This window comes from Columba livia, chromosome Z (genome assembly GCF_036013475.1).
Source record: "Columba livia isolate bColLiv1 breed racing homer chromosome Z, bColLiv1.pat.W.v2, whole genome shotgun sequence".
Classification (NCBI taxonomy): Eukaryota; Metazoa; Chordata; class Aves; order Columbiformes; family Columbidae; genus Columba; species Columba livia.
In genome coordinates, this window is record NC_088642.1 from 15,801,359 (window position 1) to 15,827,557 (window position 26,199).

The 26,199-nt window shown below is 43.0% G+C and overlaps 1 protein-coding gene across 1 annotated transcript; it reads left to right on the forward strand.

The window, feature by feature from the left end:
- The first annotated feature begins 288 nt into the window (after nt 1–288).
- F2RL1 (F2R like trypsin receptor 1) lies at nt 289–7,326 on the forward strand. The gene is made up of 2 exons (XM_065047373.1): nt 289–971; nt 5,074–7,326. Exons 1-2 carry the CDS (start codon nt 902–904, stop codon nt 6,177–6,179), a joined length of 1,176 nt encoding a protein of 391 aa, XP_064903445.1. The 5' UTR covers nt 289–901; the 3' UTR covers nt 6,180–7,326.
- Nucleotides 7,327–26,199: the final 18,873 nt, after the last annotated feature.

Here is a 26,199-nt window from a genome sequence, read left to right on the forward strand (position 1 = left end):
AAAAAACTAAAACCATTTTTTAAATTGGTATTTGCATTGATAAATTGGAAAATGCTGCTGGCATTGCATTGTGCTTAATTCTGTCCTTGGAATCTCTATTGCAAAAACAAAAGAGAGTTGGTGTACTCTGAGTTTTAGCGAGGTGACAAGCAAAACCACCTCTTTCTCACACTGGGTCACACCAGCGCAGCATCATGAATGCATTTGGGTTGAGACGGCATTACACATTTTCCTACCTGTCATACAGCAACATAACAAAGAAGGGCAAGAAACCTGGCACACACAAGTCAGAGTAACACTGTCCCGCAACACACTCCTCCAGCCCTCTTCCTCGCCAGCTTGGCCCCGACCCCAGCCCATGTGTCCCAGAAGGATCCTGCTCTGCTCCAGCAGCAGGTCGGCGCGAACCACGACAAACTCCTGGCTGCTCAAACAGGACGCCGCGGATTTACCCAGCTGCAAGATGATGACAGAGCATCTGCCGTGGGTCAGAGCCGCACCCGCCCTCCGGCCGCGCTCCCACCGTCAGGCGTGGAGTCAGGTGGCCACCGGAGGGCCAACCTGAGAGTGAAGGAGGGAGAACGGAGACCCTCGGCACCTGCTGTGCCACGGAGCGGGAACACTGGCGGCGAGACCAACAGCCGCATCGAGAGGGTAACGGATGCCTGCGCCATTTCGAGGCGATCGCAGCGCACCCGCTGGCAAGCGTTACCCTGCCATTTTAGGGGCAGCCCCACAGCCCTTCGGGGGTGGGGGATGTGGCTTGTGGCCTGGCTCGGCTCCGCCCGCCGCCAGGCTGGTGTTGGCCAGACCGCGCCTTCCTCCCCCTCCTGGTTCAGGTATCAGGTGAAACTGGTCAGGCGTGCGTGAGAGGCGGCGGTGCTCGGAGCGCTGCGGGAGGATGGCTGGGCGTCGTGGGCTGTGCCTGCTGCTGTTGCTCTGTACGTTTTTGGGACCCACCACTCCTGCAGGTAAGAGGAGTGCGAGCTGCGGCTGACGGGTGCTAGAGCTGCCGGCGGGGCTGTGGTCACCTGCGGGCGGCAGAGCTCTGGAAGGGCTCCGTGGGTGCCGCGTTGGTTGTTCGGCGCCCCTTGGCTGCGGGCTGGGCTGTGGGCGGTGGCGCTTCAGTCCGGGAGCGGTGCCGGGGGCACGCTGAGCTCTCGGTGGGCACGCTGAGCTCTCGGTGGGTGAGGCGTGAGGGCAGCGGGACTGAACCGTTCCGAAGAGCAGGTTTATGGCCTCCGGCTAGGGTGCGAGGGGCCCAGAGCGGGCTGGGAAAGGTTCTCGTGGAGTCCAACTGGTTCGAAAAACTCGGGCCGGTAGCTGCCGAGCTGCTGGGACGCGCAGGGAGGGCGCCGCCGTTCGGCCGGCCTCCCCGCCGGGCGGGGGAAAGCAGCTCGACGGGCAAGTAGCTGTCTTGGCTTCCATCCCTGTTTGGACTTCTGGGGGGCACGGAGCTGGCGGGGAGTGCTGCGGGACGGCAGGTCCTGCGAGGGGTCTCCTTGGGAGCTGCCTGGCACGCGTGGCCTGGCTCACCTGCATCGGTGCTGTACCTATCTCGTTTTAGGATAGCAACCTACTTACAAACTGTCTGTAAACAGAAAAAAAAACCCTTAAAAGTCCGTTTTCTCGCTTTTTTCCCAACTCTGAAAAGCTAAGAGGTTTGGGCTTTTTTGTTTGGTTGTGGGTTTTTTTGTTTGTTTGTTTGTTTTTTGTTTGGTTTTGTTTTGTTTTGGTTTTGGTTGGTTGGTTGTTTTTTTGTTGTTGTTGGTTGATTGGTTGTTGGGTTAGGTATGGTTTGTCTGTTTTTAACCGTATTTCGTATATTGGGTAAATATTGACACCAAGATTACAGTGGGTCCTGTTTTCACAACAAATGGGTGCTAGATAGCTGCAAATTTTGTTGTTCAGATTGAAGTTTCTGAAATTAAACTACCTCTTAATATCCCAGTTGCCTGACCTGGGCGGGCGGGGGAGGAGTTCGGAATAATTTTGGGGCAGGGGGAAAGAAGTAGTATGCTTAAAAGTTTTAGCTGCGTGCTTGTTCTTCTGGAGTAGGGAGATTAAATGATCTGGAAGTGTGATCCTATGCCAGCCAAGGGAGACAGACTGTAAACCAGGGGCTTATTGTGGCTCTTTTCTAATAGGCTAATGCCATTACAGAGTTGTGAATCTGGACTGCAGATCCAAGAACAAGGGTAATCTTAACCTTAGTCTTGTGTGGGTATTACCATGACCTAAGCTAATTAATTTGGATACTCTGTGCTGCTATCACTTTTACGTGTGCAAGGTAGGTATAATCCTTCGTTTTTTATGCAGTGGGTTATGTCTTCTGGACAAATGGCAAAGGTGTTGAAACAACCTTTTGTTGTGGGAAGAGAGTACGTTTTTCCCATGATGCCAAGGAAGCTTTTTCCGTGGGCAGATTAGCAAGTCAATTGCATTCTCTACATGTGAGTCAGGCAGGGTGAAACTCGGCTTGGAAAATAACTCAATTGTTATGGAAAACTGAAAGCTCAGAAGGAGTAAGAAGAGGATGTAGAAAATGCACATACCTAACAAAGGATTGGTTGCTTGGTGAGGGAGTGTTAGCTGCGAAGACAAACAGGACGCTGAACCATCTCCCTGTGTGGCTGCCAGTTGGTCTAACAAAAGCTGCCCAGTATCTGCTGTCAGAACTTCCAAGACTATGTCTTAAAAATATGTATATAAAGGAAATCTTTGTCTCTGCTTTACCGCTTTTGCCATACTAGGTCCTGTCTGTGGTTCATGTGTCTGCCAATATGCTTTTTTATAGCTCTTACTCTAAATGTGCTACACAAGCACTTTAGAGCATTTTTAGTGAGTATTTTTCTTTTTTTTTTTTTTTTTAACCCAACCTTTGTACATCAATTGCAAAGCATTGCTTTATGTATGATAACAAACAAGTAGTAAGAACAAAGTGGTATATTTGCTCTTCCAGTTTTCTACAATAATTTAAGTCTTTGGACTGAAATACAAATAGTGTGACTGCAATCTGATAGTATAAGGCATTTACTGATGGATAGGTGCTTAAGAGAGCATTGCACACTGCACTTTATTAGGGTACTCAGTTCTCAAACTGTTGTCAGTTTAGAATAAATGGTCTGCTCCCAAGCATCACCAAGGTCTTTATCAGCTAAGCTATAAGCCTGAGAAAAGAGGCTTTGCCTAGCTGATTATCCTTTACATTATATGAATCTATGTAAATTATGTTTCTCAAGCTGGTTTTATGGTTTCTATTATTCACAGCTCAGATTAGGGACCTGAGATTTCTGTATTATACAAGTAGACTTTGCAGTTTTTAACAGTATTGCTGACATAATCATGTGACTTGAAGATCTGAGAGCAGAATTTGTATAATTCTGCCGTCTTGTAATTTTACCACATATAGGCCAAAATGACTGTTTGGTATTTGGATTAATTTTCTTTGAGTGTTGTTTTATCAATATAATCCAGATTTCAGACTTCATGCAGACTGCTGCAAAGGGTTGTCCATATAATTGTACTGGAAAGTTTTCTTACGCCTCAGTTTTCCAGTTAAGCTTGTCTGTACCTGGAGCTTACCAAATACTTGTTAAGTAGAGCTAGGGTGACTGAATCTAAAACTCTAAAAAGCACCAATATATGCTATATTTCTGTATATCTCTTTAGATCACACAGTCTAGACAGGATGGTAATGTTGTATGTCAGGCTCTTGCAGTAAAAACTTTAACTGCTATCTAAAGTTGTGCTGCTTTTGAGAATCTGTACGTATTTACATATTTCCTGTGTGAGAATTCTTTTTTTATACTTAAATGTAAGATGTAAACATTTTTCATTCTGGAACTGTATCAAAACACTGTTTCTTGAATAACAAGGGTGCCATTCTTCAATACCGTTCATGGCTTGTACACAAACCTGCTGGTCAAGAAGACTCTCCTTTATACTCCGCTTAGGGTTTTTTTGTGGCTAAAATAATCCTCAAATATTGATAGAAACTGACATAAGGTTAAAAATAGTTCTCCCATGGACAGTCAAGTTTCATGTCCAAACAGTTTAGCTCGGTGGATATCTGACTTATTGGAACAGTGAGAGTTCATGGACGATATCTGCTATTGCAGTTTAAGCTATAAGCACGAGAGGACAGCTTTGGGTCTGGAGAGGTTCTGAACTTAACCGCATGGAGGCTGTCATACAAGACAGAGCAGTCAGGAATGGCTGGCTTGCCTATATGGTTTGTAAGTTACTGTGGCATTCAAAGAGGCAGAGCAAAACTTGAAGTGATAGCTGTCTTGTGTATGAAGCAACTATAGCTGTCATCTCAACTACCTAGCACTCTTAAATAGAAACTGCACAGACTGTCTGACCATCTCACCCATGAACTGGAAGCAGAACCCAGATGCTTTATCCTGTTGCATCTTCATACACCGTGTTAGTCTATAGAAGTTTCAATTCAAATACAGTGTAATGTGCATCTTCTTTTTCCCCTAGAGGTGACCTGTGTATAGCTTTGGCATTACATTCTGAGTTTCCATTCCAGCTTCTCAGAGGCTAGCATGTTTTTTTTTACTGCATACCTGATTTTTAGGCCATCTAAACTGAGGAAACTCCTTCTGCAGTTACATTAGCCTGCTGCAAAGTTTTATGAGTCCCAGCAAATGGGTAATCTGGCATTGCCATGTGAAAGGATAATGTTTCCCTGGGGCACTTGAAGGAGTTTTTGTTATAACTATACAGATGGTAGGAGCACCTGACAGCCATTTTAATAAGGTATTTTTAATATCTCTGGTGATGTGGAAAAAAATTTTGTTTGCTGATACAATCTTTGATTAGGGATATAGGTTGACTTTTTGCATAATAAGCCTAAAACACAGGAAAGAAAAATTGTCAAGTGTTGAAAAACCAGTATTAATTTTTCTGTTTATGAGACCCTCTAATTCTTCATAGTACATCATGATGTCTAGTTTATTTTTAAAAAGGTCTAGTTTATTTTTAAAAAGGGTAAAATGTCTATATATATTTCAGTAACAACTTCTTTTTTTTCTTTGTTTTTTTTTTTTTTTTTAATTTTAGAGAATAGAGGAACCAGCAGTTCAAAAGGAAGAAGTTTTGCTGGCCAGAAAGTTTCAAATACAAATAATGCCTCTGAAGAGTTATATGAAGTGGATGAGTTTGCAGCAAAAGTCCTCACAGGAAAGCTGACTACAGTTTTTCTTCCAATTGTCTATGTCATTGTTTTTATCATTGGTTTGCCAAGCAATGCCCTGGCTCTCTGGGTCTTTTTTTTCCGAACAAAGAAGAAACATCCAGCTGTGATTTATATGGTTAACTTGGCATTGGCAGACCTTCTTTTTGTTGTTTGGTTCCCACTGAAGATTGCATACCATGTAAATGGCAATAACTGGCTATTCGGTGAAGGTCTCTGCAAAGTACTTGTTGGATTTTTCTATGGAAATATGTACTGTTCCATTCTCTTTATGACATGTCTCAGTGTGCAGCGGTATTGGGTTGTAGTGAACCCCATAGTGCATTCAAGAAAGAAATCTGAAATCGCCCTGGGCATCTCCCTTGCTATCTGGATTCTGATTTTGTTGGGCACCATTCCATTGTATCTTGTTAATCAGACGGTATATATTTCAAATCTTAACATCACTACCTGCCATGATGTGTTGCCTGAAAATGTTTTGGCTCATGATATGTTCAATTATTTCCTCTCACTTGCGATTGGACTCTTCTTAATCCCAGCTCTCCTCACTGCTGTTGCTTACATACTAATGATTAAGACTCTGAATGCTTCTATCTCAGATGTAAGCACTGGGAAGAAAAGAAAGAGAGCAATCAAACTCATTATTGCTGTCCTGTCCATGTATCTTATCTGTTTCACACCTAGCAATGTGCTGCTTGTTGTGCATTATTTGCTCCTCAAAACCTACAGCCAGAGCTATCTGTATGTGTCGTACATAACTGCACTGTGTCTTTCTACTTTGAACAGTTGTATTGATCCATTTATCTATTACTATATTTCAAAAGACTTCAGAGACAACCTCAAAAATGCTCTTCTTTGTCGAAGCGTGCGAACTACACGGAGAATGCAAGTGTCTCTCTCATCAGGCAGATACCCCAGGAAATCAAGTTCTTACTCTTCAAACTCCAATGGGACCACTAAATCAACCTACTGAGTTTAATCTTAGAAAAGTGAACTTTTATTACTACTGCTGAAAGGATGGAAGTGACAAGAGAGTTACTTTGTACAAGCAGAGACTTCAGACTCTCTTCTCTTTTTAATCACATTGAAGCTTGGATTTCAGAACTGGCAGCTGCTTATGCTGTGTAGAAATCATAAGCAGACAAATCTTCCTTGCTAGACTGGAGAAAAATAATCATGACATTTCAGATGCTCTGCAAGAATGGAAGAGCGTTGTGGTTGAAGACATTTTTGTTTAATATTGAAGCTGTTAGAAAGAAAAATGTTACAGGAATGTTATGTAGTATTGCTAGAATACAGGGTATTTCAAAAAGATGTACCTAATTTCAATGGAGTATATTTTGTGATGGCAATACTTTACAATTACACAAAAAATTAGGCATCTAGTGGTAATAATTTGAAACTGTGCCCCGCTCTTTCAAGTGATAAGAGTTTCATTCATGGGCAGTTTGTGGTTGCAGGGATATCGGTTGATCTTTTTGAAACACCCTGTGTACCTCTGCAACTGTAAACTGCCCATGATTGAAACTCTTACCACTTGGGAGCATAGAACATTCATAAAAAGATTACTAAAACTTTGTAAATTTTTGTGTAATTGTAACAAGTTGCCATTGTGAAATATACTGTTTTGAAATTGGATCCATCTTTTTGAAACACCCTGTGTTTAATTAACAGAGAAATCTGTTTTGTTTCGCTTTAACTGTAATGTATTAAACAGCTGAACAGATTGTGTATGTAGGACCTTGCTCTATGTACCTGCTCACAGTGAACATTATTTGAAACCATAAAGAGAAGCAAAGGAGGATCCATTTCACCATCTTGGTGTAGACTGTTTATTATCTTTAGTATAATACAGTTTTATATTGCTTTCAAAGTTGCCAATGCCGTAAATACTAACATGTCAGAAGCCTGTAAGGTTATCCTGTTGAATTGACAGGCTGAACTTGTCACCTAGCACTGAGATAAAATATTAGTTGAGATTATACACTGTTACTTAATACTTGCCAGTACATGATTTGAAGTGGGGATATTTAACAAAGTTTTGATGAATAGCTATTTGATTTTTATATAATGTGCCTTGTATTTTTTAAGATATCTAAATAAGATTTTTTTTAATGTAACATACTTGAGTTGGTTGCCTTCTTTTATGCTTTCACATGCTCTTCAAACTGCTGAGTAGTTCAACTTTCTTAGCTTCAGGTAACAAATATATTATTCTTATCAGTGAATTAGAAGTCTAGCAACTGTAGCCATAATGTCTAAGTGGGTTAAGTGAAATGTACCTAATGACGCTTTTCATTAGAGTGAAACTCTTCCCTTATTAGCAGATAAGTGGTTCAAAACTGTGGGGGAATGATGAGATACAAACAAACACATTAACAAGATAGCAAACTTCAGCCTCAGTGGATTTCTGAAATCTTTTAAATAGTCTTCCCTCAGTCACAATATTTGTGACCACTCAGGAATATGGAATCCTATTTACTTTTAATCTGCGCATCTGATGGATATGTTTGGTGAGGTAGGATTTAATTGCAATTTTTTCAAAACTTGCAGTCCTGATACGTTTCTCCAAGCTGTACATTAAGTGGGCACATCCCAGTGACCCAGAGACACTACAAACACAAGCAAATGGAGAAGAGCTCTGAGTGCAAAAAGTACTCTGGGACAGCTGGTACGTAGATAGGAAATGTTCACCATTTCAGATATGGACAGTAAGGAAGGGGATAGATTGAACCACAGCAAGAATTTGAGCAGTCTTTTACAGTTTAAAGACTACTAAGTATTGACATGTAAATTATTTTTTCTGTGTGCTGGTCCATTCCTTCCCTTGTCTGATCCTTCGGTTTCCATGTTACCCTTCTACTTCTGCAACAAAGTTTTTTCCCTCATACATAATAAAGATGAAGAGGTTTGTTTCATGTGTGTGATCTCTCATCTCAAGGGTTAGTTAAGCTCTAGCTTTCCTTTTATCTGCTGCAGTTTTGTCTACTAACTCTTAGGAGGTGCTTAGTACGAAATAATGTTGTTATGTGGTGGTATTTCAGAGGCCCAAGCTAAAATAGCAACTTACACTAATTAGTGTCTCATTGAGGAGCAGAGAGTTTACAGCTCTTTAGATTTTGTAGAACACAAATGCTTCCCAGGCATAAACAGCTTACTCTTTGTTTCCTGACAAAAATGCAGGGAAGGAATTCCTTACTTATTACTCAACTGAAGATGTAATGCAGCATCATTACTGGAAAATAATTGTACATAAGAGGCAATAGTTCACTGAAGGATTTAGAAAGAAGGGGGTTGCATCATCTTCAGGCTGCTGTCTGAACGCTTCCCTTAGCCTGTGTGCGATAAACAGAGTATGAGAATGTCCTCGCTCTTGCTCAACAGCAGTGTGATTCTTGCTCTGTATATGGCAGTGTGTAATATGAGGGCAGGGCATCCAGTTCATGTGATCACAGCACTACATGTGTTCTGCCAGAAGTCCAAGGGTTGTGGGTTGTATGTTGTAAAGATGATTAATTGTCCATGTGTGTCTATATAATACCACAAAGATAGTGTTCATGATTTATGGATGATTGTTAAATTGCTGAAAAAACAGCAGTCTTTTGGGGGCCAAGATTTATTTCTTGTTGTTTAATCAGAAGTACACCAAATAATGCTTTTATGTATACTCTCATTCTTTGTTCTTCCTTTACTATCACTGATGGGGTCAGAGTTGGGGACTATCATTCACTCCACTGCCGCTTATGTGAAGGGGAGTGCTGATCGTCTTGACCACTTCTCCCTTCTAGTTTTCTTCATCTGTGGATTGACAAAGCAGGTTGCAAGGAAGAATCTTTCATCTCTTACCTGCAGCAACAGTGGATGTCTGCCAATGACACGTGTAAGGGTTAGACATTACTGCAGTGTTGTTGAAAGCTTTTGGATAAAAAGTTTTAATTAATGGAATGATTCATTTTAAAGGAGAAACTTTGTCCTTCATGTATGACAAACTTTGGAGCATGCTACTTAAGGACCCTACAGTCACATTAAGTGAAGCTTATTCCTTCAAATTGTATTCCTTGTGAGCTGAAAAGATTTTTTAAGTCTAGTTTCTTTTTATAATAGAGACTACTAATGTCCTTTTTGCTTTGCCTTCACTATTTTAGTGATACCATATGAGGGCCATTAAGGGGCATCTTCCCCTGCATTTAACTGTTGTGTTATTAGGAGGGGAAGAAGAGAACTGATACTCAGAATTTAATCGAACATTCAGTTGCTTTCACTATCCATACCTTCTGGATGTCTTTCATTGCTGCAACCCAAGTGCAATGAAGACTAAACTAATATGCAGATAAAGAGACACTTTTATAAGAATTTATTTGCTTTGTTTTTTTATTTGTCTTGGAAAAAAGGGCAAATTGTAGGGAATTTTTTCCGATCTGTAGCTGCATTGCAAATCCTCATCTTGAATTTGGTATGAATTATTTTGCTCCAGTTAACAGAGCAGGCAGATGAGGCTGGTTGTTCAATCGCTTTGAATTAATTCCTTGAACCGACAATTGTGTGCCTATGCAGCCAGGTAGTGACAGGGACAGAATATGCAGCCCAGAAGGGTGGAGCTGGCTGCTTAACCTTTTTTTTAGGACTGTACCATGAGGCAGGACTGATTGGTACTATATAAAGGCAGTCATGTTCAACTAACAATAATTATATTTCTGAACAATGTCAACTTTGCAATTCAAACACCAGAAGACACAAAAAACTCTCCCAACCTGTGGCTGACTTAAGGTTTGGATGTTATAAAAAATAATCAGTGTAACATCCATTAAAGCACTGGAGAGTTGGAAATCAGTGTAATTTATATACAGAGTGTTATGGTTTCACAAACAGCGCAAGTATGTGCTGCAGCTAAGAGAGGAAGACCGGTCTTTTCCCTACCCTGACTGCTTGGTCACACTGTTCCCTCATACAGTCACAAGCATGCATGACCTTGGGGTGGATTGGATCAGTTCTGGGTTGAAGTTAAACCAGGAGGAGGGAGGATAGTTTACATTTGACTTAGTGTTTGGCTGGTTTGCTGGTTTAACTCTTGGCTCAGCATAAGGGAAAAGGTCACACTGCATCTTTCATCAACACAGGCTTGCACTGCACATCTACAAGGCAAGCTGAAGCACAGGAGCTGCAAAGTGTGTGCCTAACCTCCTAGGCAGCAGGAAGCAAGCCTCCACCCGTGATCGTGGGAATGGCTGTGCTGGCTCAGACCAAGGATCCATCCAGCTCAGCCAGGGTAATCTGTTCACCTGTGCCTTTGAAACTTGGTGTCATTGAAAGCAAGGTGTTAATGGACATATCAAAAAACAGCAGTGCTGTTGCACAAGGCACCTCGCCAACACATCAGATGCACAGATGTGGCCAGGGAAGTTCGTTGTTTTGCACTACGTGAGTGCTATGCTATGAGACTGTTGATATGTGCTTTGAAGTTCAGAAAATGGAGACGAAGGCTGGAGAAGCTAAGTTAATTGGCATTTGTATGAAGGCTGCTGCTGAGAGGGACTGAGTCAAAGAGCATGCATAGCAGCAATAGCAATTATAACAGTTGCAGACAGGTACCCAGGGAGCAGTAAAAACAGTGCAGGCACATATCTTATCTTCCAACATCTAGCTATTTTCAGCATGACAGTTTTCTTATGTCTGATTTTACTGGTCTAGTTCATAACACCTGTTGGGTGTCTTGCTGTGAAAATCAACCACATTTTAGGTGCTTTGAACGAGGATCTACTATCCTTATTCGGTGACCCCAAGTTCTTAAATAAGAGGGTATGAATGAGTCTCTAACAGTCTTGTCCAGCCACTTGCAATTTTGTAGTCCAATATCATATTCCCTCTCAGCTACTTTCCAGGTTGAGGAAGCCTAGCCAGTTCAGTCCTTCCAATATAGCCACTATTCAACACATAATACTCCTGTTTCCTTTCTCTGAGACCTTCCTATTCCCACACACAGCCATCAAGATGCACACAGTATTCAAGCCACAGATGGTACAGTGATGACTTCTGTTTTGCTCCCTGTTACTTTCCCAATAGCCCCTAACATTTAATTTTGTTTCTGCTCCTGAGCATTGAGTTGATGTTTTCATGCAGCTGCTTTTAGCTGCATCTCTCTCCTGAGTGGTTACAGTCATTTTTCAAGCCATAGTTCTGTATGTCCAGCTAGGATGTTTTTCCCTCATGTACCTCACTTTACAGTTATTTGTACTCAATTCATCTCTCAGTCAGTTTTACAAGGTTCTTTTGCAATTCTTTACAGATTGCCTATGTCCTTACTGTCCTGACTAATTTTTTGTTATCAGCAAACTTTTGTTCCTCGCTGCTCAACCCTCTCCAGAACATTTGTAAGTATACAGAATAGCACAGGTCTGGCATCACACCAGTGAGTAACTGACATTGTGAGAACTGACCATTTTTTTGCTATCCTGTATTTCTTTTATTGTAATCAAGGGGTTTGTTGTTGTTGGGTTTTCTTTGTTTGTTTGTTTTCATTAGGGGACCTTTCATCTCATTCCACGGCTGCCTAATTTTCTTTGAAAACGTTTGATCAGGAATTTTGCCAAAAGCCTTTTGAAAATCCAGGAACAATAGATCCCCTGGATCACCCTTATTTCTATGTGGACCTGGCCTCTTGCAAGAACTTCACAATGTTATTAAGCCCAGATTTATCTTTACAAAAGCCATGGTGGCTTTTCCAAGAAAGATCCAGAAGTTCCTTAGTGATGTCCCTTCTTAGACTCTACACTAATTGTTCAGTACAGATATTAACCTTATGGGACCATATCTCCCTGGACACCTCAGACTCTTAATTATTGATTACAGCATTGTCTCCCAGTATCCAAGTATAATTTTGGCAAGAGGTAACACAATTCAATTGCTTATTCAGCTATTTTGTCCCTGAGTTGTCACAGAACTCCTCAATGAATACCATCTGGGCCTACCAAGTTTAGCATTTGTTTTGTCTGACTAACTGTGGTGTGATGACCAAAGACATAGCACGTGTCTAGACATGTAGTTGTCCTGGGAATCAAGCAGCATAATGTCTGCCTACTATAACAGCTCTTTCGGACATAAGTTTCATTATAGATGTGTTTGATCTGTCATGAGCACTTTGAACATAGTGAATATACACCATCAGTGTTAAATTCAGCATGAACACGGTAGTCACAGTCATTTTGATTCAAAAGCTGCCAGGAGAATATGTGTTACCTAAATTTTTTCTCAGAAGTGATAACCTTCTGTAGACTTGCAAATATTCTCCAGGCACTGTTTGCCGGCAGGACCAGTACAACAGGCTGACTACAGTCAACTCTCTGACATCTAGGCCAAAGGAGGTGGAGATGCTTCAGATAATGAAAAAAAGACTAGTGATTGTGAAGGATGCACTAAGTGCTGTGCAGAGACACAGTGACAACTCCCTTGGACCCATCATGACTCACTAATTCAGTGCTAGCTTTGTGTGACTTGGGCTTCACAGTCATTTACATGTCTGCAACCAGCTTCCGTGATGGTCCAGACAGCTCTCTGGTGGGCAGGCAAAGGGAGAAAAACATATTTGTCTGTGTGTACATGAAGGTAAGTAGGTTCATAGATGCACTGGAGTTCACAAACCACGTGGGATTTCTCATGTCATGCAAATACCAGAGAAAGCCAGCTCAAGGGTATCACGATCTACCTGGGATTATCTCTGATGAAATTCTGTCAGAGGCAAGCTCCAGTGTCTACACTTCCATACAGAGGCTGCATTCCCAAATGCAAAGATAACTGTGTCCACTGACATCTCTCTGGGTACCCTGCTTCCCTGTCACATACACTCCTAGCTGTGGAATGCTGTGTGCTACCTGTGTTGGCCTAATGCTTACCTGGGTATTGTGTTTTGCCACAGCACAGAGCACCCATGGGAGATAACCAGTTAAGTCTCTGATTGCCAAACCCACATCGGCAAGAGCCCAGCGTAGCTGTAACCCAGAGACTGCCCTTTTGCTGGTAAAGCTTGTTCTATCTGGTCTCCACAGGATTATTATGCTGGTTGTAAAGCATAGTCCTGCTGCTAAATTTATGTCTGCATTTTGAGTGCTTTACCAATGCAGTCTGCTGGTAGCACACTCATCACGTGGACTAAGCTTTGTTCCTTTGTTCTGGAGGTGTTAATAATATGCAGTAATGAGCATTAATGAGCACTTGTGTAATGAGGCAAGACAACAAAGTGTGGGAGTGAAAGAAAAGCCTACATTTGACCAGTCTACATTTGGGAGTTCAGAGAAATGCACCAATAACAACTCTCAACTCTATCTGTTAGTCACCTCCAGGTATTGCAGCTCCCATGACATGTCAATTAACACAGACAACTCCATGGAAACAGTGGACAGGAGGGCTGTTGTCTGTATTATATGGCAGTTCTAAAAATCAATATATAGTAATTCTCAAGGCTGGCAGGATTTCAATTGCCAAACCTTGCATGCATCCAACGACAAGTGCTCTGGCTGAGAATGAGCATGAGTTGGCACTAGCGGTTGTCTTTTTACTGCAGTTAGCAGCTACATCTGCTTTGGCGACTGCACTCCAGCTTTGTGCCTCACCTTCAAGAGCAAACTGCTGGGAATTGAGTGTTTACCATGTTTGACCTGTTTCATTTTATTTCTCCCCTGCTCTACTGTAACATTTGCCAGCTCTCAGCTGCTGGAAGGAAGTGATGCATGGACGTGATGCCGTGGGGAACACCATTAGCATTCATGCTCTGTCTGCATTGAGTCTGAATTCAGGACGCTATGCACTTCTGGTGCTGTAGGTTAGCAATTGGGTCAGTGCTTCCCCTGTCTGAATGTCCGCAATGGGGACTGCGCTGTCACATCATCTCGTGGACTGCAGGATGTGAGGGGGTGTAGTGTCTCTCCATGGTGACTGCATCTGTATTTCTGAGCACTTGGGAAAATGGAGTAATTTAACATGGAAAAACAAAGGGTATGCTCTGCTGCTTCTTTGGAGAGGCTGACCTGGTGAAAAAGAGGATATGAAGGAAATTACTAACTTGTAGAACATAAATTAAAAAAAATAAGATGCAATGGGTAGAAGAGTTGCCTGAAAGTCCTGAAGAGTCTCCTGTGTCATGCATTTACAAAAGCTGCAGAAATATGAAGAAAACACAAGAAGCAATCAATGAGTCAAAACAGCAGTGTCAGCTGGAGGGGGAACACCATGCTCTGGTGCTTGTTGTATTTAGCTGGCAGTGACTCAGTACTAGTGCATACTTCCAGTTTGACACATCATGACCCCTTGACATTTCATCTTCAAATCCCAGTTAAGCAAACCCGTCTGGCTTTCTGTGAGTGGGTGAACTGAGTGGCATGGTTCACAGTGTAAAAATGTTGAGGGTGAGCCTCTAGCACTAGTTCAGGATGTGTTGGAAGCAAGTGATGCTGTATCACATTCAAATGAAGTTGCCTGCTTTTGGTCAAAACACCAGTGTCTCTCCATTAACTTCAGGAGTACAACTGGAAACACTGGAGGTGGCTGTATTGCAGTGATGCTATTTGTGAGCTGAAGTGGAGGGTGCTGTTGCTGTGAAGTGTGATTTGATGGTAAAACACAATGCTAAAAAGAAATCAAGGAACTGCTCTGTCATATTTTATGAAGACTGCATTTTGTGTGTTCAGCCAGTTGTCTGGGAGCTCCCCATGTCACTCTGTGCTGTTAAATTGGTAGAGTTGTGAGTAGCGCAATAATAGCCAGTAAGACAGTCCTCAGTAAATGTCTGAGTTGTTGCTAGACCCTGGGTGAGTAACCAAGATTAATGAGCCTCACTCCAACTCCCAGAGTCTGCCAGTATGAGTTTTGGTGAGCAGGGCTAGTAATGGAGATGACAAAAGAGGTCTCTGAAGGTCATAGCTGGTAAACTGTTTGTCAGGAGCCTGCTTGGCTGGATGTCTCTGAAGAGTGCAGATGGCTTTGCTCAGGTTTACTACTGAAGGATGTAGAACTGGCTCCAGCATTGACAAATCTTAGCCCAAAGTGAGCTATGCATAATTAAATTCTGTGGCATGAGCTGAGAAAAGGCTGGAGAAGGAGAGATGGCAGAAGAGAGGGGCAAGAAATTGGCAACTGTGTTATGGCAGGGTGTGGGCAGGCAGGTAGGTAAGGTCCTGGATCTAGGGACAGCACAGAGTGGAGGTACTTCTGCCAGAAGTGGGGAAATAGCAATGCCTGACTGTTGCTAAGGTCACAGCTTCCACTGCCTACACCTCAAATCAAGATAGCAGGACTTTAGATAAGAGATACTGCAGCATTTCTGTTGTTTCAAGATCCTTTTGTCTTCATTAAATCATAGAATAGTTTGGGTTGGAAGGAACGTTTAAAGGTCATCTAGTCCAACAACTTGCCATGAGCAGGAACATCTACAACTAGATGTTGCTCAGAGCCCCATCCAGCCTGGCCTTGAATGTCTCCGGGGATGGGGCATCTACCGCCTCTCTGAGCAACCTGTTCCAGTGTTTTACCACCCTCACTGTAAAAATTTTCTTTGCCACATCTAGCCTGAATCTTCTCTCCTTTAGTTTAAAACCACTACTCCTGGTCCTATCACAACAGGCCCTTCTAAAAGGTCTGTCCCCATCTTTCTTATAGGCCCCTTTTAAGTACTGAAAGGCCAAAATAAGATCTCCCCAGAGCCTTCTCTTCTCCAGGTTGAACAACTCCAACTCTCTTAGCTTGTCTTCACAGAAGAGCTGTTCCATTCCTGTGATCATTTTTGTGGCCTCCTCTGGCCCCTCTTCGACAGGTTCATGTCTTTCCTGTACTGAGGGCTCCAGAGCTGGACGCAGGACTCCAAGCAGGGTCTCACCGAAGTAGAGCAGAGGGGCAGAGTTACCTCCCTCAAACTGCTGGCCACACTTGTTTTAATGCAGCCCAAGATACAATTGGCCTGCTTGGGTGCAAGCACCCTTTGCCAGTTCATGTCCAGTTTTTCATCCACCAGTACCCCCAAGTCCTTCTCTGCAGGGCTCCTCTCAATCCTTTAATCCCTCAGCCTGTACTGATCCTGGGGATTTTCTCAACCCAGGTTTAGAACCTTGCGCTTGGCCTTGTTGAACCTCATGAGGTCATCACTCATCACTGATCTCCATCCAGACATCGAGCCATTGACCACTATCTTCTGGATAGGACCATCCAGCCAATTCCTCATCCACCGAACAGTCCACCTATCAAATCCATACCCTCTCTGATTTAGGGGGAAGGACGTTCTGGGGGACTATGTCAAAGGCCTTACAGAGGTCCAGATAGATGACATCAGTAGCCCTTCCTTTGTCCACTGATGTAGTTACTCCATCAGAGAAGGCCACTAAGTTCGTTAGACAAGACTTGGTGAAGCCACACTGGCTATCTGAAATCACCTCCCTATCCTCCATGTGCCTTAGCACAGCTTCTAGGAGGATCTGTTCCATGAGCTTCCCAGGCACAGAGGTGAGGCTGACAGGCCAGTAGTTCCCAGAGTCCTCCTTTCTACCCTTTTAAAAAATGGGTGCAATGTTTCCCTTTTCCAGTCACCATGGACTTCACCTGACTCCATGACTTCTGAAATATCATGGAGAGTGGTTTGGCAACTATATCAGCCAATTTCCTCAGGACTATGGGATACATCTTGTACGGTCCCATAGATTTATGTACATTTAGGTTCCTCAGGTGGTCATGAACCTGTTCTTCTCTTACAGTGGGAGGGACTTTGCTCCCACAGTCTCCATCTTGCAGTTCATCCACTTGGGAGCTGTCAGAAGAGATGTTGTCAGTGAAGACTGGGGCAAAGAAGTTGTTGAGTACCTCAGACTTCTCCTTGTCCATTGTTACCTATTTGCTAGTCTTGCTCATCACAGAGGGAACAATTTGACCTTCCTTTTCTGGTTTACACACCTGTTGAAGCCTTTGTTGTTATGCCTTGCATTCCTTGCCAAGGTAAGCTCCATGTGTGTCTTTGCCTTCCTGACCCCACCCTTACACAACTGGGCAGTGTGCCTGTACTCTTCCCAGGACCCCTGTCCCTGCTTCCTCTGCCTGCCCATTTCCTTCTTGCCCTTTAGTTTGGCCAGCATGTCTTGACTCAGCCATGCCAGCCTCTTGCCCTCCTTACCTAATTTCTTATGGCTGGTTACCTGATATCTTTCATCTGGGGATCAAGAGCTCTTGTGCTTCATGGAAAGCATCCTTAAAGATCTGTCAATTCTATTCTGCTGCCTTGTCCTGAAAGGCAGTTTCCCAGGGGATCCTGTTCACTAACTCCTTGAAGAGCTGGAAGCTGTCTTTCCTAAAATTCTGGACCCTGACTTTACTTTTCACCTCAGCCACATCCCTCAGGACTGTGAACTCCATGAGCGCATGATTAATGCTGCCTTCAATATTGACATCACTGGTTAGTTCACTTGCATTGGTGGCCATCAGGTCCAGTATCGCTGTTTATTACCTGGCTTAGGAAGTTTTCCTCAATGCATAGCAGGAGTCTCTTAGATTGCCTCCAACTTGCCATGCTACTTTTCTTGCAGATACTGGGGTGGCAGACGTTCCCCCAGCAGAACAAGAGCCTGTGAGTGCAATGACTCCTGTAGCTGGAGTAAGAAGTCTTCATCAATAGTCTCCTCCTGATCAGGCAGCCTGTAGTAGACGTCAGCCACAAGGTTTCCTTCTTACTTCCGTCTGATTCTTACCCATAAGCTTTCAACCTGCTCGTGGCTGTTCTTCAGGGACAGCTCTTCACATACTTCCCTCAGTGGGTGCTGAGGGAGCTGACTGAAGTCATTGCTAGACCACTCTCCAACATTTTGCTAAGTCATGGGAAATGAGAGAGGTGCCTGAGGACTGAAGGAAGGCAAATATCACTTCAGCCTTCAAAAAGGGCAAGAAGGAGGACCCAGGTATCTAAAGACCATTCAGCCTCACCTTCATCCCTGGAAAGCTGATGGAACAACTTATCCTTGGTGTCATCTCAAGGCATATCAAGGATAAGAGAGTCATTAGGGGCAGTCAACATGGCTTCACCAAGGAGAAGTCATGCTTAACCAACCTCATAGCCTTTTATGAAGACAGAACCAGGTGGATAGATGACAGTAAAGCAGTGGATGTGGTCTATCTTGATTTCAGTAAAGCATTTGACACAATCTCCCATAGCATCCTCATAGCTAAACGGAGGGAGTGTGGTCTGAATGATCAGGTAGTGAGGTGAACTGTGAAGTGGCTGAAGGAAAGAAGCCAGAGCGTAGTGGTCAGTGGGACAGAGTCTAGTTGGAGGCCTATATCTAGTGGAGTGCCTCAAGGGTCAGTACTGGGACCAGTACTATTCAATATATTCATCAACGACTTGGATGAGAGAACAGAGTGCACTGTCAGCAAGTTTGCTGATGACACGAAGCTGGGAGGAGTGGCTGACACGCCAGAAGGCTGTGCTGCCATCCAGAGGCTGGAGAGTTGGGCGGGGAGAAATTTAATGATATATAACAAGGACAAGTGCAGAGTCTTGCATCTGAACAGGAATAACTCCAGGTATTAGTATAAGTTGGGGAATGACCTGTTAGAGAGCAGTGCAGGGGAAGCGACCTGGGGGTCCTGGTGGACAGCAGAATGACCATGAGCCAGCATTGTGACCTTGTGGCCCAGAAGGCCCATGGCATCCTGGGGTGTATTAGAAAGGGGGTGGTTAGTAGGTCGAGAGAGGTTCTCCTCCTCCCCCTACTCTGCCCTGGTGAGACCACACCTGGAATATTGTGTCCAGTTCTGGGCCCCTCAATTCAAGAAGGACAGGGAACTGCTGGAGAGAGTCCAGGGCAGGGCAACAAAGATGATGAAGGGAATGGAGCATCTCCCTTATGAGGAAAGGCTGAGGGAGCTGGGTCTCTTTAGATTGGAGAAGAGGAGACTGAGGGGGAACCTCATTAATGTTTCTAAATATGTAAAGGGTGAGTGTCATGAGAATGGAGCCTGGCTCTTCTTGGTGACAACCAATGATAAGTGGCAATGGGTGCAAATTGGGACATAGGAGGTTCCACTTAAATATAAGAAACTTCCTCATGGTGGGGGTGACAGAGCACTTGACCAGGCTACCCAGGGAGGTTGTGAAGTCTCCTTCTCAGACGTTCAAAACCTCCCTGGATACATTCCTGTGTAACCTGATCTAGGTGTTCCTGCTTCGGCAGGGGGATTGGACTAGATGATCTTTCTAGGACCCTTCCAATCCCTAACATTCTGTGACTCTGTCAATGCCTTGATGTAGGTAGAGGGGAATGTCTCCACCCTTCCTTCCTTTGTTGTCCCTTCTGAACAGCCTGTAGCCACTGACAGCCACACTTCAGTGATGGGATTCATTCCAACAAATTTCAGCTCATCTCCATAAGACTTCAGGTGTGCTCCAGTGTGGCCAACACACCTCAGGGTCACTAGTTGAGGGTTCTTGCTAGCATCTTGCTCCTCTAACTTCGGCATTTAGTCCCATAGCTTGTCATGGGCAAGCCTGATATTGTCCCCCTACCCCATCACGTTTAGTTTAAAACTTTCTCAATGAACCTTGCTAGCTCATGGTCTCAGGCACCCAAAGACACTGAACCAGACCTGCCAGACATGATGAGAACTAACAAGGGCTCCATAGGGCGCTGTGGCCTGAGAACCATTCAGGGGACTTGTCCACTTAGTGGGGTCACTGTAGTGTTCACGTAGAATGTGTCCTATGTCAGCTAATGCACAGTTTCCTCTAGCATGAACTCATGGTGCCTTTGTGCTGCGTAGGTCATTCCCTCTTCAAAGGAGATATCCTTGTAGTTAGTTTACGCTTGGGAGGCAAGCCAAGACACACATCTCTGCTTTGGTATCTGAGCATGCTATATGAGTGCTTAGACATCCATGGAGAGTGCTTCAGTGTGTTCTAACCTAGTAGCCTTCCTTCTTCTTCCTAGAGCATCCACTTCCCCACCACTCACAAGAGGAGCCAAAGCTGTTGCGTTAAAGTCAGAGATGCAAGCATCTCCTTGGCTCTTGGTGTTTCCATGAAGTAGAGTGTCCACCTTGAATCACATACTCACTTTTACCTATTAATCTCCTAGCTTAAGGAGACTTGCAGTATGGGGAAATGGTATCATCACAGTGCACCAAAGGGCACAAAGTGTGATGCAGAGTGTGGCTTTTCAGCAATGGGACAGAAGTATGTCTCACTTGGGCTCTCTGCCCAAGACAAGGGAGATCAGTGGTATTCAGGAGCTGGCTGAGGACTCTATTCAACAGCTGAGGAAATAATTTTATACATGTAAAATAGTTTCATTTCATTTTCTCAAAAACTGCAAAAAGAGCTGATACTATGATTAAAGGCTCCCTCTTCTGTTTCTAGCTACTATTGCTCATTTTCTTTGGGAAATATACAAATGTGTAAGACTTAATCCAGGTTTCCCTGTGTTTTGAAAAGAGTATTGTAATTCCTCATTTCAACACACACATACATATCTGATATTAGAGAAGGAGAAGGACTTAACAGAAAATATTAAATATCCCTTCTAAGCTTGGGTTCAGGGAAGATTGCTAAGGAGAGATACAGGGCTCTTGGAAAGTATCTTTTGAAGCAGGATATTCTTACAATATATTTCTGTCTCCCTCATTTTTCTTGGATCTAAACTACTATTAAAACTAGGTCTTCCAAAGATAATCTTATCTGAATAAGAAGAGGTGTGGTATTTTACGTCCTGAAACCCCCAGGTTCTTGAAATAGTACAACATGCAGAAGTTTATTGTCAATGATAGCTGATTTTTTTTTTTCATAATTTTTTCCAGCATCTGACCCCATGTGAAGCTTACCTTGGAAATGTCTCTTCACCTGCAAATGTCTGGCTGTAACTGAATGCATGTTTACTAGGGTCATTGTAGCTACAAATAACTTTGTGCTGGTGAGAGTGGTGACTCAAGCCACTTCACACGAGTAGACTCAAGTAAGAAATAAATGTATTTCTTAAGTAAAGAATAAATCTTCTCCACCCTTCGAGCAAAGGCAGAGTCTCATTTGTGCTGTTTTTTACCAGCTTTTTGTCTTCCTCAGTGAAATGTAATACTCTTGGAAGATGCTGCAAGCGCACTTCTGCTTGGTATCAAAGGCAGGGCTGAGGCTGGAACCCATCATGTCAGGTGAGTCAGGAATAACTGAGGTGCTGGACCTGTCCCATCAGTGGGGCAACATCTTTAAAGAAGAAGGTGAGAGCATCTGCTTTTCATTTTGCCACAAACTTCTCTTGACTGTGAACTGAAGAGTTAAGAATGGAGAGTGCCTGGACTCAGTTCCCTGACAAAAAAACAGAAGGCCTGGATACTTTGTAATATCATCATTTAGGAACTTTCCATGAGTCAGCAATATCTGTAGTTTTGGTTGTTGAAAACTAATTGTTCACTTTTTCTGGAAGTGAGTGGTACAATTTTATCCAAATGACCCTTAGAATAAAAGACATTCATGCCTGTTATACTTGTTTCAATGACCACTGGAAGATACAGCATATGCATGTAATTAATAAAGGTATCATAATCAGAGTTAAAGCAGCAATCCTACTGATATGATACTGATTTCTGCTATGCTTCTGCCACAGTGTGACACCAAGGAGTCCTAACAGCCTCAGGTAATTGAGCTTGCTTCTTTCTATCTGAAAACAAAGGTACTTAAACTTTTATACCAAACTGAAAATATTTAAACACAACTCAACACAATGGAAACAAGATGGTAGCATGGATTAATACCTGCTCCTGAGAACCTGCTAGCCTTTTATATCTGCCAGTTACTCCAAGAAACAGAAATTCTCTAGAAAAAAAGAGCAAGGAAGGATGCTGGTATCACAATCACACTTTTTAGGTTAGGGATAACAGTGCTTTGTATAATCAAAATGTTGAGGGTTAAGATTGCGGGGTGACAATAAAACCCTGGCAGATGTATTGTTAACCCCCTCTCCTCCCCACTTCCCCCTTTTTGCCCCTCCCTCTCCCCCCTTTCCACTAAGGAGAGACGACTGGGAGGAAAGAAGGACAGAGAGAAGAGAGTTGGAAAAATTAACAATGTTTTACTAATGCTACTAATAAGAACAGAGAAAATAATACAAAATACACAAAACCAATCTTGAAAGTCTCAGCAACTGCAGAGCCGGCAACCAAAGTCCTGGATTAGACTCTGCAGCCAACCGGAGCTGGATTCAGTCTCTCACTAGGCCTCAGTTCGCTGGGACGACTAGCAAGGTCCTCTCCTAGTGTCGGCCATAAGCAGAAGGGAAAAGGGAAAAAAAAGGGAAGAGATCCTCATGATCTCGCGCTTTTATATTAAATATTCACATGAATGGAATGTTATACACCGTTGGTCAGTTTCTTGGTCACTTGCTTCTCGTCACCCCTCTCACGAGATGTCCATCCGTGCTTATCAATAAGTTTGCATTCCATTGCTAGGTTTACCAAAACATGTGTCTGGTTCTCCAGGAAAATGCAGTTAATACGAAGGCTTTAGCTGACAGGCAAAATCACTAAAAGAGAAACTTGTTTTTAGCAAAACCAGGACACAAAATTACATCTGAAATCTCATTTAATACCAATCACTGTGTCACTGTATTGTCCTTCTTTCTCTGGAAGTATCAGGGGTACTACAAACTTTTAAACAAACTTTAAACAACGGCAAGAGTTGATTTGGAAAAGACTTTCTGTAAAGGTAAAGTCCATTTTCAATATAAAATCACTGCAAAAAAAAGGCAGAAAAACACTTGCAGAGGAAATAAAAGCTTAAATTTAAAAAGGTTGCATATGATATCAGTCACTGATATTTTCTTTTTCATAACTCTGGGTCTTTGGTCAAATACCTGAAAAGCAAATAACAGAAATCATATAGTTCCAATTATGAAGGAATATCTCTTCACAGAGATAGATGCCTCTAAGAAGGTACAAAATAAACATTATTAAACTCTTGGTGATAATGGATATAGAAAGGTCACTGGAATCTGAGAGTTTGAATGTAACCTTTATAACGTTTTGTGACTGAAAGGGTTTAAACAATGTTATGTGGCTCTTTGAAGCAAACAGAAGACCCACTGATCAAAGGTGGGATATTGTTCGGCATGGCAGGGAGGAGATGAGAAAGCAGCTCTGTGAATGTAGCACCAGCTCTTTCAAGGCTTTGTTATAGGAGTACTTGGAAAATGGGGTAAGAGCAATAAAATATTACTCATCCTTTTAGAAGGCAACAGAGCAGTAAATTTCTAAGTGGGTTTGTGCACGATTGCTCTGTTTTCCACAGAAGACATGATGACTATATTTAGTCGCACACAGACAAAGTAGATAATTGCTTTGTGGGTTTTCTATCTGTCAAAACTTTTACTCATCCATTTCAACTCACTTCAGTGATTTTATTCCATTTTATTTCCAAATTTTGATAATGTATTTTAACTGTGATGTGTATTAGTTGAATAATAGTTCTGCAGTCACTTGTGTCTACTTCTCTTCCAACGTCTATCTAATGTCTTTGTTTTTACTCACTCGAGGTACTTGCTGAAACCAGTTCCATTCAGACTACTCCTGTTCATCTAATATAGCAGACTTCAAAGTGAGCTAACAGATCACAGTATCACAGTATGTTTGGGATTGGAAGGGACCTCAAAAGATCATCTAGTCCAATCCCCCTGCTGGAGCAGGAACACCTAGGTGAGGCCACACAGGAACATGTCCAGGTGGATTTTGAATGTCTCCAGAGAAGGAGACTCCACAACCTTCGTGGGCAGCCTGTTCCAGTGTCTGTCACCCTTACTGAGAAGAAGTTTTTTCTCAAATTTAAGTGGAACCTCTTGTGTTCCAGCTTGATCCCATTACCCCTTGTCCTATCACTGTTTGCCACCAAGAAGAGCCTGGCTTCGTCCTCGTGGCACTCACCCTTTATATATTTATAAGCATTAATAAAGTCACCCCTCAGTCTCCTCTTCTCCAAACTAAAGAGAACCAGATCCCTCAGCCTTTCTTCATAAGGGAGGTGCTCCACTCCCTTAATCAGCCACAAAAAACAGGCTTCCCATAGCAAGGTTGTGGGAAATGATGCACAACCTTGTAGAAAAATCTCATGCTACAGAGTGAGACCCGAAGAGGTCTGTGGAAGCTGCGGGAGTCCCTTCCTGAAAATGTAAGGGCTGAAAGGCTACATGAGTGTTATGCTTGTGAGGTACAGAACTGTGCTGGTTTATGAGCTAATGAGTTAATTTTCTTCATGCAGTTAGAAATCTTTCTGTTTCATAACTATCACTATCACTATTTGGACTTAATTTGAGAACAAGAGATAACAACACAGCACAGAGTTAATGTTTTCAATTGGTCTGGTCTGAGAGCCAAGGACATTGTGAGTGCCCTGCCCACAGGTGTGAGGCAGCGAGGAAGGGGGACATGGGTGGGGCAGAGCTTGACTGACATCAAGACTGATCAATAAGAGTATTCTGTCCCACTAGCATCATGCTTCATATTTAAGGAGAGTTGGGACCTTCAAGTCTCTCTCTCTCAGGCATTCTCGCTCTTGCTCTTGGGCGCTTTTTCTCTTGTGCGTTCTTTTTTCACTCTTTTTAATTGGAGCTGGGGGAGTTTGGTTCGGGATGTTTAGTTTGACCTTTTGCCATTTTACCGAGGCCTTTGGGCTTTTCTGGCTTTTTCCTTTTTTTTTTTTTTTCTCTGTTTGGGACCAGGTGCTGCTTCCTGGGACTGGCTGCTCAGTTGTGAATAGAATTTGTGAGAAACAGCCTTGAGTATATTTTGTTTCTATTTTATATATATATTTACTAGTAGTGCATTAATATTTTGTAATTTTATTAAACCGTGTTTATCTCAATCCAAGTTTCTCCCTTCCCCATTGATTCTCTCCCCTATTGGGGGTATAAGGGAGGGGGTGGGCAAGTGGCTATCATCATTGTGCTGCTAGCTCTGGTTAAACCACGTCAATAACCAAGGATAAAAGCAGCAAGGATAAGTTAAACAAAAGGATCAGAACAACACTCCGTGGCAAGTACTGCCAAAGGCTGAAGAATGGGTTTTGCCATTGTTTGAGTTGTGTCCAGAGACACAAAAGTGCAAATGTCTTCTCTGTCACCATGGTCAGCTTCTGGCTTATGGCCAGTCTCTCAGCATCTGACATGGCAGGTGATGTGGGACTGTGGTATGAGATAGGAGAGCGTCTGACAAGGGTGTAAGCCAGGAGACCAACATGAAGCCCATGGGGCCATCACGTTGTTTGACATGAAGTAACCCCACCACTGCCCAGTGGCTTGGATGAGGTACCTCCCAGGGCTGGTGGAGCCAAGAGCTCTTGCTTCTGCCCTGCAAAGGTGAGGGATGGACACACCACAGCAAGGTGTATTTGTAGAGCACAGTGTATTCTCAGTTTCTTTTCCAAATTGAAGAAAATGTAGACCCAAATTCTAAGTAAACTCTAATGTGTGAAGAGGAAAATATACCCCTTGGCTTTCTCTGTTCCTCTCACCATCTCAGCTGTTCTTGGTTTGCACATTTGTGCAACATGTCTCTGGGTCATTTATTGTGTTCATTAAACCCGAACTGACAATGTAATTTCCTTGTCTTTTAAAGACAATTAAACCAATTTTACCTTAACAATGTCTGCCCCTGGCTCTTAATTTACATCAGTTTTTAACACTCAGACTTGTTCCTGCTGAGACATACATCACTCCTGTAGCATTTGTCCAGCTCCATTTCTAGTACCATCAAAAATTCACTTTTCTAGGGCAGATCCCTCAGAGCAACTGCAGCTATAATAGCTATGAGAACATCCACGGAGGATTCCAAGCACTTTATGCTTTCAAAGTTTTGTTTTCCTATAACCTTGTCCTGTAAATTAATGGTTTGTCTACCTTGGACTTTTTAATGAATTTTCTCCCTACTCCAATACTACTGGGACAGCCATTTAAACCACACAGTCCTCTAGGAAAGCAGAAACTGTTTGTCAGAACTAG